Consider the following 16,539-nt stretch of genomic DNA (forward strand, 5'->3'; position numbering starts at 1 on the left):
TGGCAACAGGGGCAGGTTACAAGCTGGTGCTGAGCACGGGGGAAAAGCAGCTTCTTGCCCACCCTGTGCCTGGCGCTGCAGCTGTTCACAGCCCATCAGGGGCTGCCTGTGCCTGCTCAAGACAGCCCAACATGGGCTACGAGTGGCTGCAGCACAGAGTGCAGGGCACGGGGCGGGCAAGAGACCACTTTTCCCCCCGCACTCAGCACCAGCTCCTTTCCTGCTGGCAAGCAGGGGGTTGGGGCTGCATGCTGCCCCCCGCCTGTACCACAGGGCTGGGCGGGGCACTGGGAGTGAATGGGTGCGGGAGCACAAGGCCTGCACCAGCATTGGCAGGGCACAGAGCAGGGTGGCAGGAGCACGGGGTCCCAGCCAGCAGGGGCTCTATGGAGGCGGGCCGACTCCCCCCCCCCTGCTGGTGCAGCCCAGCCTGGCTCCACAGACCCCTGCCAGCCTATGCTCTGCTTTGGGCCCCACTGGTGCTGGCTCTGGGACATTGGCCCCAAGATGGTGACTGGGTCCAGGGCACCTGTCAAAGGGCGGGGCTACCCATGCAGCCCTCGACAGCTTGCCAAAACTGGCTAAGTGGCCCTCCACCCAAAATAATTGCCCACCCCTGGTTTAGGTGCCCAAAGTTAAATAGCAAGTAAACAACAGAGTTGGGAATAGAATTCAGATATTCAAGGCTTTCAATCCCTTGCTTTGTCCACTATATTCACTGTACAGGTCTGTAACTAAATCCTCAGTGCATAATGGATTGACATAAGCTCCGTTTCCCCAATGTATTATACCAAGAACAGAGACACAGGAGGAAAAGTACCTGTGGGAAGGCAGAATTCCATGCCGGTGTGCCACATAAACTGTACCTTGAGGAAAATGTGTTATGCTTGCTTTGTCTATTGCAGTGGTTCTCAAGCTCAGCAGACTCAAGGCACCCCTCAGAGTCCTGCAACACTCAGATTGATAATCGTTGCTCTACTGTCATTTATTTGATCTAGAGCTTGCTAAAGATGTGCTCACCCTGAAAAATCTTGCTGTTCATGTAATTTTATTTCTGGGTGTATCCTTTAGCTTGCAATGTACTCTTGCTCTTGGTTTTTATAAAATTGGCCTTATTTCAATCAAAATGATAAATAATTTCCATGCAGAATGGAAAAAAGAAATGTGTTTTATTTTATTAGGACACCACCCAAGTTGAAGTCAGAATAATTCTGTTAATTCCACTATGTAAGATGTTATCAATACATTTAATCACAATATAATCACGTTTTTAAAAAGAGACCAAAAAAGTAATTTAAATTTGGCTGCATTAAATATTCAGCGATTTATTTCCTGCCTAAACCTAAATCGATCTCTTCTATTTAAGCAAAAAGAAAACAAAGAAAAAAGAAAACAATACTTTCTATATAATAAATTAGCACATAGAACTGAAGTACATTCATATTCATGAAGACTTATGTTGTTCATTTAGGTGGACATGAAAATAGTTTCACTTTTCAGTTAAGAAAATATATGCATTCTCAAGTCCCATGAAAGTTAATGGGAAATCTTTCTATACCCTCAACAGCATTCAGTAACATACATGCATGCATTTCATATTGATAAGTAGTAGGTGGGTATATTGCTCAGCTAAAACAATAAGGGCACTAAGTTAAGATTTTTTGACAAAATTATCAGCATATGCAATATTTTACCAGATTTGTTTTAAAAAATTGTTTCTCAGGGCCATATGCGCTCACGAAAATTAACGGAGCTACCCGATTCACACCAGCAGGAGATACGGCCCAAGAGATATACTGTACATTCAGTTTAAAAAAAAATACAACTTAATGTAAGACAACAAAGCTGCACATACTCTGCCGTTAATAATCATACAAGAATTTACTTACCATGACACATAAAAGTAACGTTTTTTTTAAAGTGTGCTTTGGACACCAAAAACTCTTTTCTGCTAAGCACACATATATCTTGATTTATTTCTCTAATTTACAAATTATAGTAAACTCTAGTTAATTTGTGGAATTCCAATTGGAATTCAAATAATGGTGGAATTAAAACACTGGTGAACTGTTCAGTATCAACCAGTAATTGAGGGTAGGTAGAAGGGGTGCTGGGAGGGAATCTAAACCATGGGAAAATTTAACCAGAGTGGCAAATTTTCCAATAAGCAAATTTACCAGAGCTTACTGAAATGACACAAGACTTTCTCATCTTTTTCTGCATAGAGGCTTAATTCCCTTCCCCTGCCCCTTCACAATTTCCTGCAGTAATCATCATGTTTACCTCAAAATCATACAACTAAGTTAACTGAGAGCTTTTCCTCACAAATCACTGTAACACCATCATCTCCAAAAATCAATGTCTTTGCAAGAGGAGAACAAAATTATTCAAACAGTGAATGCTAAGGGAATGCAATGTCAGCTCCTACCCCAACTGCTTTCAATAGGATTACCTTCTAAAAATCTGTAGCAGCCCCTTCAGGGTTTGGGTATCCATTTATCATGTTATAACCATAACACAGCTGAAAACTGACAAGACTACCAAAAAAAAAAATCTATTTCATGCCATTTACAAAATACAGTGTCAAATCTCTTACTTTGTGTCTAGCATGCGTTTGAGCCTTTTAAGGTTAATATGAATTAGTAGTAAGTAAATGAAAAGTGAGTGTACACAACCCTGGTTTTATTTTTTGCACAGTTTAAGACTAGGGTTTGTAACTATTACAGTAATTTATGAAGCCTTTCTTTTTAAAGCACTAACCAAAATCTGCCTAGGAAACCCACAACAGGGAATACCAAGTCTATGAACTGTCATTTAGATTTTTTTTTTTTTTTTTAAATAGAAAAATCCTAGAACTAAATCATTCAGGGTTATACATCCAATGCTATGTTTTGCCCAACCCCCCGCTTCCACCACCAGAAGTAGGCTTAAACCTAAAAATGCATATTTTCTACACATGTAGGCATTATCTTATTCAAACTGTTTGACAAAATTAACAGCCTATGTGAATATCAGTCGAACATTTTTTCCATACTGTCAACTGTACTGCATTAGAATTCCCGTCACAAGTATTATTTAAAAAATTTGTTTAGATCAGAAACAACTCAGCAAAATGAAACAAGCACTGGAGATGTAACTGACGGTTGCACATCAAATTTGCTTTTTTCATATATATATATATATATATATATTATATTTATTATATATATTATATATATATTATATTTTTTTATTATTATTTATTTTTATTGTATTTATTTATTTTTACAAATTTTGGCGATTAGAAGTTGGAAATTTTGTTTTATAGAAGACTGAAAACTGCCTGAACGTTAATGCTGTAATCTGGAAAACTCCCATAACTGAAGAGGGGGAAAAATCCCAAATTACTTCTGGCTGCTGTAAAACCAATTTTCCCCCAAATTCAATTAATAAAAATCATAATTAAAAGCCCCACACAAAGTGTTGTTCTTTGTAATGATTAAGCGCCAACTCCAACTCTCAATAAAGTCATTGGGAGTCTATGGCTTTAATGGAAGTCAGACACAGCTAAATAAAACAATTTCTCATGTGTTTGACTTACCTTTCCCAATCTGGAAACTCTTGGAGACTCTGCCTTGTAAATGTCACCAAACCAGTGGGTTCTATAAGCAAATCACACCCAGATAAATACATATTATCCACTGGAAGCTTCAAGTTCTAAAAACTTACCATTTAAAATTATTCATGAATAAAAGTTACACAGATGTGATTCTTATTTGGAAATATTGTAAACCAATGCAAAATAAAATAATGTCAAATTTTCCTCAAGACTAAATTTGATTCTTACACTGTCATATAGCACCAGTACTCGAAATGGAAAAGTGTGACGTAGAATGAAAATTTCACTCTATTCTACTTTCATTTTATATTTTTTTTAAACAACTAAGAAAAACAGTGTGGGCATAGTTATATAAGCTGATTCCTAACTTGAGTGTGGGGTTTTTGGGGTTTTTTTAAGTTTCATATCAAAAAAGGAAAGCACATAGAATATTTCCTGAAAAACTATCTAAGCTTTAAGCATCATTAGAGCAGAATGTGTTGCCATTTATAACAATCAGGCTTCAGATGGAATACGGTCCACTGTTCTAAGTCATCAGGTCAGGAGGTTGTTCATAAAAAGTACTCTGCTTGTGGCTGGATGGAAAGGATGTAGAAGCAACGAACAGTTTAACATTTCAGCTCCTCTGGCTGATTAAAAAGATGCTGTGCTAATAGGTTCGAAAGAAAGCTGCTGTGGAGCATATAACAAACAAAAATGGAAAGACTCAACCCTCAAGAGAAAAAATTCTCATTTGGAGTAATGTCTTGCAGAACAAAATTTCTAATTATGTGGTTTTCTTTTATTTCCTTCCAATAAAATTCAATTGCAGGAGAAGCAACAGCAAAAAAAAAAAAAAAAAAAAGTTTAAGTATTACTAAGAGCCATATTTTTTTTATTCAGAGCATTCTTTGCACAGAATAAGATACAGGATCCCTATTACTCCTGTGGAAAAAAACTTTGATAGACTGAGCGATATCAGAGACAAAACAGTATGACCATTTTAATAAAAAATATCCTTTGGGACTATTTTATTCCCTCAGAAAATTCTCACTTTCTCTGCTACAGTCAATATATAACTACTTTTATAATGAATTTGCATTATTAGTTGCCAAAACTAAATGTTGAAAGGTAAAAAGTATATCTCGAAGTGTCTGAAGGAAGTGATCCATCTTTCAGAAAGTTTTACATACTCCTACAACTTAAAACAAATATTAGAAAGTTTGTTTTTTTCCTTTAGAAGATGTACCTTGTATTAATGAAATATTTCCCCACAAGAGCAAGAAGATGTTTGACAAATTAAGTATTCATCCCTGAGTACAAAACTTTTGGTTTACGTGTGCTCTGAAGAATTCCCTTACAAGGAACAAAATTAGCATTTATTATAAAATAGTTAGGGAATATGTACACTAATTTCTAGGCCTATTTCTAGCCTTATTAATTCATACTGAAAAACACAAAGGAAGGTCTTTTTGAAAGTGCAACGAAGTACCAATACAAGAATTTCAATTACTAATTTGAAATGATAATATTAAAATTCAATATACCCATTTTACAACATGCAATCTCAGCTGCTTTCATATGCACAGAGGTACAGGGCAGCTGCATTTAGAACAAGAAGGTTGTAGAAAATCAGTTTGCAAGAAGACATTTTTATTTAAGTGTAAAAATGTAGTAAGGTACATGCACTTAAGTCAGATGCATGGATGACACTTCTTTGGTGAATATAGGTGAATGATTTCTACTGGCATTAGAAAGAGTTTGATGGCTAGAACAAAAGGTAGAATGGAACATGATAGCACCAAAATGAGATTGTGTCAAACAAAATAGGAATTTTTTAACCAAATATGCAACACATTTATAAAAGATACTAGCCAACTGCCTGTCAAGAATGGTGTGCCACCCACCACCTAATGCCCCATGCTGCCGCTGTTCTGCCTCTTCAGGGAGCAGGGTGGGAAAGCCGAGTCCAGCGCTGCTGGCCCCAGCTCCCCCAGCCCCTGTCCAGCCCTTGCCATAGCTCTGGAATCATGGCAGTGCTCCCCCATGCTTGGAGAACTCTGATTGGCTGTTACCATCAACCAATCAGAATGTGAATGAAGCGTTAGGGACAGACAGACAGAAGCAGGCTTTTATAACATTAGAACTATATTGTACCTGGACAGCTTTAAGATGACTTTAAGAAAAGATGCACACACAAATTTCTGATATGTATGGAGTTAATCATGAAGGAAAATGCAATTTCAATGTGTGAAGAAAAATATTTTCTAAAACAGACCTTTAAGAACAGAAAAATTTTGCATATAAATGGAGTATGTTAGCCTCATCAAATCATTAATCACCACACCAAAAAGGAGAGATATACATAACTAGGGCCTGTTTTAAATCACGGGACCAGCTTGCTAGTATTGTGGCCCAAACATGGTAGGGTTCCAGATTTCCATGCCCAGATTGTGGTGTGCCCCCCTACCCCATGATTGGCAGAGGGGGCAGGTTTAGGGCTAAGTTTAGTTGCACCAGGCAGGAAAACTGTGGTGCAGGGGGTTGGGGGCACTTGGAGGCTGCCTTGACAGACAGCCCTGGCACCAGGGAAGGGAGGAGAGGGGCTATTTGGTCCTCCACACATGTTCCCTTCCCCCACCCTCAATGCCCCAGTTTTTCATGATATGGCTACTTGCTGAGGAACTCCCCAGCAAGCAGCTATATTCTGGTATTTCATCGCAAATAGCATTTTTTGTGAAAATGCTTAATTTAATGATTTTCATGAAAAATGCAAAATCACAATTGTACAGAAAATATAATGGGGAAAAAATGGTCCAACAAAGGGTCATATTTTCAATTTCTCACTTTCTGTGCTAAAAATATTCATCACAATTTTGTACTGCCATTGCCTTTTTTTTGCATTTGATACATATTCTTCATATGTGTCTGCTTTCTAACCAATGAAACTGCATTTTTCATAGCACTAAAAAAAGATCTAGTGAAGTAATGAGAGGATTTACTTTTTTCCGTGACTCTTCTAAAGTAGCAGAAAAGGGTTTTAAGTTTCTCAGGTTTTCTGGGAGACCGTCCTTCAAACAACCTGAATAATAATAATTAAAAAAAAAAAGATATAAAAGTTGTTAAAGAAATGTCAGTGGCACACTAACTTTTAGTAACAGCAATCTGATCAGACATGAAAATAACAGGAATAAATTTCAGTTAGTAGTTGTTATGCACTTTGATTGAAAGCAATTTCAGCTTCATAAAACTCAAACAGTGGAGAAAGGCTAGATGAAGAGAAGAAAGTCTTCCAAAGAAACCCATTGTTACACTGTAAGCCTGCCATGCATCCTTGGTCGAGAATCACATTGGTCTAACACAACTACAATCTGAATTGAAGCAAACAGAACTCAATGAGCCAGTGGGACTTTTCTAGTTTTATGTTCCTATAGTCCTACCTTTTTTATTTCCAAGTTGAAGTACCAAAGTAGAGAATAGCAAGACAAGTTTGCGCTGTTATTGCTCTTAATTTTTTTTTCATTTCAAAATCTTTCATTAATTTAATGTGTATCAAATTCTCAGGATTGACAGCTTTGGAAACTAGAAACTATCCATAGAGGAGGTGTGTACCAAGGAGCAAGAATGAAAGGTCTTCCACATTCTGTTACTTTTGGCTTGAAAATGGTATTTAAAAGGTCTGTGTTTTGGGGAACTGGACTGGATTGGAATCAGTTACCTAGAAGTAAAAAGCTCCAACTCTAATACTCCAAACTTTCTAAACACCACTCAAAGAACTTATCTAGCTACATGTTAGCAATTAATTTTGGGCTGAAAATAATTTAACTATATAACTCCTTATAAATTTCATTGTATGAGAAAGACACTACTAGCCATACTTCAATATAAAAAAAGAAAATGACAGAATCTCACAACCCCCATTTTAAATTTAACAGGGGTGTACTGACATTCAGAAACTCATTTGTAAAAACCTAAGTATTAAAGGGAAACTTATGTATGTTTAGCTTTAAGTTAACAGCTTCTTTTAAAATGTTAACTAAAATCTTTTTTTTGCTGAATCATCTATCTTCCAGTAACCAGGACTTGTATTGCTTAATTTGGTTTCCTACAAAATGACACAGCACAATTATTGGTAAAATGTAATGGATTTTGTCTGGAGGAAAAAATAGTTTCCAAAGCCCCTGCAATATGCCTCAAGTAATACATTCACTAAAAGATGTCTGATACAGTAGAAATCCTTGGAGTTTAAATCTATTTTTGAAAACCATTTTTGAAGTGTAGCAAAGTTAACTTAGAAAGAAGTGACAAAGTTATTCATCTGTTTCTATATACCACTAAGGCAACTTGGCTTTAAAAGCAAAACGCCTTCAGGTGAAGCAGGTTTTGTAGAAAAGAAATGGATTAGATTTTTTTTTCATATTAATAAACAACACATAAAAACAACCAAAAAAACCCCCAGGCTTCCACAAAAACTTGTGAAGAAGCAATATTAGAAGCTGAACAAATTAATATCACCTGTTTTTCAGTTCAGGACATTAATTAGAAAAAGGCAAAAGAAGTCTCTAAACCTATTTTTACTGTATAGTAAAAGTAGTTAACTATAGGTGTTGAAGTACAGTGCTTAATTTCTTCTTTGGCTCTATAAGTAAAATAGGTGCAAATTAAACCAAACTAAATTAGGTCCAAGAGAAAGGTTTTTGTTAGAAAGAAAAAGAGAAAAAGTATAAAAAAGGAAAACAACACTTTACTTGTGACATTTTATTTACTGTTTATTTTTAAGTGTACCCTACATGTGGTTAAATTTATAGAGTTAAAAATACACTCACTAGCTTATTGTCTCTATAAATTAAGCAAGATTTTAGTTTAGGTCTTAAATCCTTCTCAATCTCTGCCAAATCTCTAGTGGAAGGCTGTCTACATAAAAAGACAGCATATGATTTGGTATAATAGGTAGTTTGTGTTCTGGAAAAGACCAAGAGTTCAATAGCAAAGATTGGGGAAATTGAGACAAAGTCGAGCGCAAAGGTGAAGCAAAGATGAATCGCTTCTTTCTTTTTTGGTTATTCTAACAAAAGAGACTTCCCTGGTTAGGAAATTTATGCAAATACATTTTCTAAAGTGTTGGCTCCCTTTGCAGCTATTTCCACCTCCACTTATTTCAATTGGAAGAAAAGTTGACTAATAATGAGCATTTCTGAAGACTCGCTCATAACTAGCCACAGGTAAAAACCTTAGAGAGGCATAAAGAATCATAAAATCATAGAAAATTAGGGTTGGAAGGGTCTTCAGGCAGTTATCTAGTCCAACCCCCTGCTCAAAACAGGACCGTCACCAACTATATCATCCCAGCCAAGGTTTTGTCTAGCCATGTTTTAAAAACCTGTAAGGATGGGGATTCCACAAGCTCTCTGGGTAACCTGTTTCAGTGTTTCACTACCCTCCAAGAGAGAAAGTTCTTCCTAATATCTAACCTAGACTTCCCTTGCTGCAACTTGAGATCATTGCTTTTTGTTCCGTCATCTGCCACCACTCAGAAAAGTCTAGCTCCATCCTCTTTGCAACCACCCTTTAGGCAGTTGAAGGCTGCTATTAAAATCCCCCCTCAGTCTTTTCTTCTCCAGACTAAATGGACACATGGCCCAATGCATTCTGATTAGCAATGAGTTTACTGGAGTGGAGGGGGGAGCTTCAGCCCCATAGCTTGTGTCCCTTGTGTGGAGCTCCGGCAGCAGTCCCTAGACTGAAGCCTCTCGCCCTGGCACCTTCCGCCTTCCAAGGCATCCGGGAGCTGAAACTGGAGCTCCACGCATGGAGCAGAAGCTTCCCCACCCTAGCAGTGCAGCATGGCAGCTGCTTGTTAGACAGCAGCCCTGGGTGCTGCACAAGGCAGAGGGCGCAGCAGTGGCAGTTGTTAGACTCAGGTACCACTGCCACCTCTGAGCTGGCCCAGGAAGCCTGCTCCCCAGCCAGCCCCCACTTAGTGGGGCCAGACACTGGCTGGCAGAGCCCCTATGGGAGGGGGGAAAAGAGGAGGGGGCCAATTTTGCTGCTCTGTGGCAGTTGGGGCGGGCGGACCCGGCTGAGGTCCTCCGGGGGCAGTGGGGGTAGAGGAGAGAATAGCTCCCCTCACTGCCCCCTCAGAGGCCATGCTGTCCTGCAGCTGCCGCAGCAAGAGGGAGGGTGGTGACTGGCAGACCCGGCTCAGGTCGCTGCTGGTGGAACAGGGAGGAGGGAATGAAACCCCTCTTTGGCCAGACCCCCAACCCTGCATGTTCCTGCTCCAGCTGGGGAGCAGAGGGGCGGCCCTTGCTGGGCTAGAGCTGAGCATCCGGCCCAGAGACCACGCAGGGATGCTGGGGGACTCTGGTTTGAATTAAAACAGGAAGTGGTTTGGGATAGACATTGAATAAACTGGCTTGAGCCAAATCAGTTAAGTCTGATATTACATTTAACCAGGTTTATCTGAAACCGGTTTCGGGCATTTTGAAACTGGTTTATGTGCACTGAATATCTGTTCTGTTACAGGTTTAAAACAGTTTCTGTTCACTTAAACTGGTTTATATGTAATGTCTGTCCCTTGCCATGGAGTTTCCTGCTCCACGTTTGCAGATGTGCACCCTAGATCAGAGCCAGGTACCTGGGGCTGTCATCCTGCAGGATCTGGCCCAGAAGTTCCAGTGTGGTAGACCAATTCTGTGGGACACAGGCCCTGGGTGATATCTGTACTTGGCAATCAACTGCATCAGCTGTGCCAGGACACATCCTGACAGCTGATCCCTCAACAAAAATATCTGTTAGTAGCCTAAAAAAATAGGTTGTATGAGGGCATGATGCAAACATTAACTAGGGGTGCACCAATAAAGATTTACTTGGCAGATACCAATAGCTGATGATTAACCAACCATATCAGCCAATGCCAACCCGATAACTGATATTTAGTAATAGTGCAAGGCATTTTAAACTACTGACATAAGTAAACCTTTTTTACTTAGAGCTCTGCAGAGCAACTCAAAACATCGTATCAAGCAACCCATGGACTGGGAGCTGCCTCCTGCCTGGTCTTGCCCTCGAGGAAGGCGGCGATGATCACCTTATTCCCATACATGTTGCTCCCTCACCTACGGCTCCTACCTGCAGCCCCACTGCCCACACAGCTTCTGCTGCTGTCCTGGGCGGGCAGGGCAGATCTTCGCAGAGACCGTGGTGCCAGGAACAGTTAGAGCCTCAAAGCATGTTGCTGCCTTAGTGCTGGCAGGCCCCATGCAGCTTCTATGGCCGCTAGGGAGAAGCTCTTTTGCAAAGGAACCCAGTGCCCAGCTGAGTGGAATGTCCCTCATGCAGTGTCTTACTTGGCCCACACGCAGCCCAATGTCTCCACAGCAGCCCCAGCACTCAGGCCCCTGCTGCAAGTGCTGCGTTGTCATGGCAGCAGCAGTAGCAGCAGGAGCTGGTAGCACTCCTTTTGTTGCCGAGCAGAGCACTTTGTGACTGCCCCCTGGTGCCCCCTTGTCCCTCCTTGCCGGGACCTGTAGTTTGCCACAGGCTCGGGTTGACGGCAGTCGCAGAGACTGGATTACACTTGCCAGGGTGTTCTGGGCACGCTATAATTATCAACTACAATGACCAAAAAAAGCTGATAGTTGGTAATGTCATTTCTCCTTTTATCGATGCCAATCTGATAGCCAACCAATATATGGGTGCAGCCCTGTAATTAACTGAAATCATTCTTCAGCTCCAAAAGACAAGATCACAAAAAAATTCTGAACAGAATGCAGATAATCAACTTACTGATAGAGGAATCCAAAGAAAAAAGCATGAATTCAAATTTTAAGAATTCATCCAATAAAGCACACAGCAAATCAAACACCAAGCACTACAAGACACATTTTAAAATTCAAATAATTGAAAAATTACTTGCAACTACATATTGTAAGCCATTTCTGCTCTGTACAAGATGTTCTGTCTAACAGCTGTACAGCTGCTTCAATTTAGTAGAGAGACAGATGCAAAAAGCTCACAGAGCTGACCATGGAGGTAATGCCATATTTATCTCTGACCTTCTGATTTCTAAGCAAATGTAGTAGCAACACTAATCAAATTCCAGACCTTTAAATAGATATAGAGGTATTCTGAGGAACCAAGGAACAAGCTAAAGAAAAGGTCAGAGATATTTAACACAAGCAAGTAGACTTGTGTGTGCAATACATAAAATACATTTAATTAATATCAGCTGCCAAATGTTCTTTCCAATTTAATCTTCAACTGTTTTAATGTATTTGTCTTGAATATAAATCTTATACTTGGTACATCAAAAATCATATAAAAACCATGTAAGACATTAGTATATTGGAGCATAACAGAAAATATGCAATCTGATGGACAATACACAGAGGCATGATGATAGCTGTTTGGAGTATTTTACAAATTTCACTATTACATGATGGGAAAAAAAGATCAAATCAGTCTTATTCTATTTTTTTCCCCCCTTAAAACAGTGATTCTACACTGGAAAATATTAAAATATTATCAATGTGATTACAAGTTTCCAGTTATTTAATTACCTATACATACATTTTCCTGATTTTACAAGTAATGTAAATACCCTAGTTGACAGGTCAATAAACAGTAGCACCAATTCAAAATGCACTTGTGAATATTGTTCAAGTTATTTCCCAAATGCCTCAACTTGGGCTGCATACAGATATCTGGGGAGGTTAGATGCCATTTAAAATAGCCAACCAATCTAAGGTAAGTCAGGATGGGTGGGGCAATCAGGCTCATGAGGCAGGGGGGCAGGATCTGCAGGGGGTTTGGGAGGACAGGTGTACACAGGGATGGGGGCGTGGCTAGGGCCTGGGAGGGTTTGATGGGATCATGAGGGCTCACAGGATCTGTGAGGGTGTCTTGGGGGATATGGGGCTCTCTCCCCCACTCCCCCAGGAACAGGGTCTATTTTTAGCCCCCCGATACCCTCCAGCTCCAGACAAACTCCGGACAACTTACCCACCCCATCTCCCCCTCCCTCAACCTAACTTACTTCCTCAGCTCCCAGCATCAGCAAACGCTGATAAAACTGACACTGGGAGTGCCTCACAGGATGGGAGATTTCTGCACTAGAGGGGGCTGGCTGATCTGTGGAGAGGGGCAAATTGCACATGTAGGTGATGGGAGGAGGGAGAGTGTTAAAAATAACCTAGTGCCAGGGAACAGGTAGGGAAAGTGCAACCCCAGGGCTGGGGCCAGCAACTGGGCTTTCCCAGTCCTGGGAACTGTATGGAAGTTCAGTTAGATTGGTCTCGCCAGACCCAAGCTAAGTTAGACTGCCTCGGAAGTACACAACTTAGATCATGTTGGCCATTTTTAGAGCAATCTAACTATCCTGAACTTGGGTAAAGTTTGCATGTAGAGCCACCTAACAAGTGTAAAGTCCGCAGCTGGGTAAACTGGGTTAGATCAAGTTGCCATTTTTAACGAAATCTAACCTCTCCAAATGTCTGTATTCAGCCTTGGTGCCTGGAATTTAGATTCCCTTCCATTTAGATCCTTCACCACAACCAGCAAACTATTCTGGAACTGGTAACAAATTTGGAAGAATACCAGTTAAGAAAGAAATCTTGTTTGTACTGCTGAATTGACTAGAGGCAATATATTAACATACTATGTTTCTTGCTACGCAATTTTGAGTATATTTTAAAAGTCAAGCTAAAAGGCAAATAAAAGGTCATTATTGTATTGGGCCATACCGTATATTGATATGTTGTATCAGTATCAGATGCAGTACCTTAAAAAGGGCTGGGGAAGTGAACCTGGGCACCATGATGGATATCAACCCTCTGGGGGCGGGGACAGGAGTGGGGGGCACAAAGAAAAAAAAAAGTGGCAGCTGCACTGCCAGCCTACCCACTACTGCACCAGCAGCAGTGTAGACAATGACTGCCCCATGTACTGTTGCTGTTCAGGGCACTCAGGAATCTCATTATGCTTCTGCATTGATGTTATAACATTACACATGGCCCTAGATTTGACTTAACAGAAAAAAGCTGGCAAATATAGATCATACTTCATATCACAGCGTAAAATTTTCCATTTATAAATGCATGTTATTGATTAGTTTTCAATAGGATTTGCTTGCAATGTTGTTAAACAGATTTAAATACACCAATTCATAAAAATTACCAAAAGTGTATTGCAAATCCTCAAATCTCCTTTATTTCTCATGGAAATTATTGCTCTCTGATGATGCAGTGAAGATAACATCAGTACTTTATTCATTTCTTGGATTTTAAAAATAACCTAGCCATGGCTGGCAAATCTCTTCTGCACAAAGGGTAAGTACATGAACTGTCTATTATGAACATTCCTCTTACATTTTCAAGAGGAAAGAACACAACTGGTTTCTATAACTGTTTGGCTATAATACAAAACTTTGTATTTACATGACTATTATCTACTTTTTCATTAAAAAAACCAGCAGAAGAATAATACTAATTTACAAGTAGAATAGCACTATAATTTACATGCTGACCAACTCTAAGAATTACATGGAACAAGTGTTTTAGTTTTCACAGTTTATGGAATTTAAAGCTTTAAGTTATTTGAAGTAAATTATTATGCTTGCATGTACTAAAAGAATGATCTCAACTCCCGTATGGTATTAAGAGCCTTACCCATTAAGATAGTAAGCACCTTCAATTTTTACTGATGTCAGTGGAAAATATAGACAGCCCACTCACTGCACAGAGCTCCAGTTGGGAAAAAATTAATGTCCCATTTCACAACATATAACAATTAAATTATGATTATTCCAGCTAGATTAAATGTGTGTGTAGAATTATTAGCTTTCTAGTGCAGTTGCTCTTCTCTTGGAAGCATACAGTTTTGCCTACTTTCCTTCTGGAATTCCATGGAAATATAAAAGCTGTCCAAAGTGAACCCATCAAACTGAACAGTTGCTTTCATGTCATTGTGGAAGGAATGTATAAGAGACTTAACAGGATTGGTGGGCATCCTCTATTTTCTAGGACTGCAAATAGGCCTGCCCTGCTAACGGTGTCAAATGTTTTGGTTAGATCCATGAAGGCTATATAAATTGGTCAGCTCTGCTCTCTGCACTTTTCTTGAAGTTGATGCAGGGAAAATATCATGTCTATGGTTGATCTAGCCCTGAATCCACACTGAGATTCAGGATAGACATGACTCACCAGCTGTTATAGGTGCACCAAGACGGCCCTTACAAAAACTTTTCCTGATATACTTAGTAGCAAGATACCTCTGTAGTTGTGGCAGTTGCCCGTATCATCTTTATTTTTATGCAATGTGACGCTGTTTGCGTCACGCATGTCTTGTGGTACCTCACCCTCTTTCCAGCATTTGAGTAGCAGCTGATGAAGATATGGTAGTAGGCCTTCTTTCCTGCACTTGCGAATTTCTGCTGGGATGACATCTTTTCCAGGAGCCTTGCCCCTTGATGATGAAATCAATGGCCTTACTTAGCTCTTCTACAGTGGGCTCCATGTCCAACTCCAGCATGACCTATAGAGTTGGTATTTGGTCCAGTGATTCACTGGTGATGTTTCTTTCTTGCGAGTATAGCTCTGAGTAGTGTTCAACCCAACAAGACATCTGCTTCCTTCCATCTGTAATGGCTTCACTGCTGCGTGATTTGAGTGGAGCAACCTTGCTGACAGTAGAGCCTAGAGCTTTCTTCAGACCATCCATCGTACATGACTTTTAGGTTTCCTGTGTCTGAGGCAGACTGTATCTCTTCACAGAGCTTAGTCCAGTACTGATTTGTACAGCATCTGGTTGCTCTCTGTACCACATTATTTGCACATCAAAGTCTCACTTCGGTGCTGACTGTTGGCTTCTTGTTGTGTTATGGATAGGCTGTGATCTTGATGCAGATGAGAGGTAATAGTTCTTCTGCATTTTCTTTGAACCAGTCCTTATTGGATGATCTCTTTTTTCCCCCCAAATGTAGCTTTAGCTGTTTCTTAGATTGCAGTTCTTAATTAAACCTTCCCAAATTTCTTCTGCCTTCTCTCAAATATGCTGGGTTCAAAAGCCTTCACAAACTCTTGGCACTTCCTCTGGTTCTTGGTGTTAGTGATATGAATTCTGGGTTTGCTCCTAGGTTTTGCTCTATGTAGTTTCTTGGCTGTAATCTTCACTTTGCTAATGATCAGGGAGTGGTCAGTGTCACCGTCAGCACTGTGGAACATGCAGGTCTTCTGCACTGAAGGTAGGTCTTTCCTCCTAACAATAACAAGGTCTAGTTGGTGCCAGTGGCCTGATTGCGGATGTCACCATGACACTTCGTAGCGATCTTTTCCAGAAAAATATGAATTGTTAATGAACAGTTGGTTTTGGGCACAAAAAATTGAAGAAGCCATTGCCTGTTTTCATTCATTTTGCCAAAGCCAAAATGTTCTAGGCAATCTGGCCACGAGCGGTCTGAACTGACTCTTGCACTGAAGTCTCCAAGGAAGTCACTCAGTTGATGGCATTCCTTTGACAGCTTGGTGCAGTGTCATAAAATGTATCCTTCTCTTCAGGGTCAAAGTTGAGTGTTGATGCATAAGCACTGATGACGTTCACGGAACTGATGGTAGTCTGTAGTTTAAGTGAGATGATGTGCTCTGACTTCCTAATAGGTGTTTCTATAAGCTTAACCAACTTGTTACTCACAGCAAAACCAACGCCATGCAGATGATTTTCTTCAGTGCCTTTACCTTGCCAAAAAAGGTATAAATGGCCTCTTGGATAGAAACAGCATCTGCAAATCTTGTTTCTTGGAGTGCTGCAAAGTCAATGTCGAGTTTGTACAGCCCACGGTCAATCAAGACCGACTTCTGTATGCTGTTTATGTACTGTAGGTTGTCACAGTCCATCAAGCCAGGACACATGGTGCTGATGTTCCAAGCCAGAAAGTTTTTGGTTTCTTGTTTCTGGCAGGTGCAAAG

General features: G+C 40.1%; 1 protein-coding gene across 13 annotated transcripts in view; it reads right to left on the reverse strand.

The window, feature by feature from the left end:
- Nucleotides 1–16,539, reverse strand: part of PARG (poly(ADP-ribose) glycohydrolase) — a 143,011-nt gene that overhangs the window by 53,082 nt on the left and 73,390 nt on the right. For all 13 annotated transcript variants that reach the window (XR_009463023.1, XR_009463024.1, XM_019497121.2 and 10 more), the window contains 2 exons: nucleotides 6,580–6,659; nucleotides 3,581–3,641 (listed from right to left, as the gene is read on the reverse strand). Coding sequence is in view for 11 of the 13 variants with exons in the window: in XM_019497121.2 (XP_019352666.1) it covers nucleotides 3,581–3,641; nucleotides 6,580–6,659 (141 nt within the window). In the remaining 2 variants the exon portion in view is untranslated. The remainder of the gene's footprint in view (nucleotides 1–3,580; nucleotides 3,642–6,579; nucleotides 6,660–16,539) is intronic.

This window comes from Alligator mississippiensis, chromosome 6 (genome assembly GCF_030867095.1).
Source record: "Alligator mississippiensis isolate rAllMis1 chromosome 6, rAllMis1, whole genome shotgun sequence".
Lineage (NCBI taxonomy): Eukaryota > Metazoa > Chordata > Crocodylia > Alligatoridae > Alligator > Alligator mississippiensis.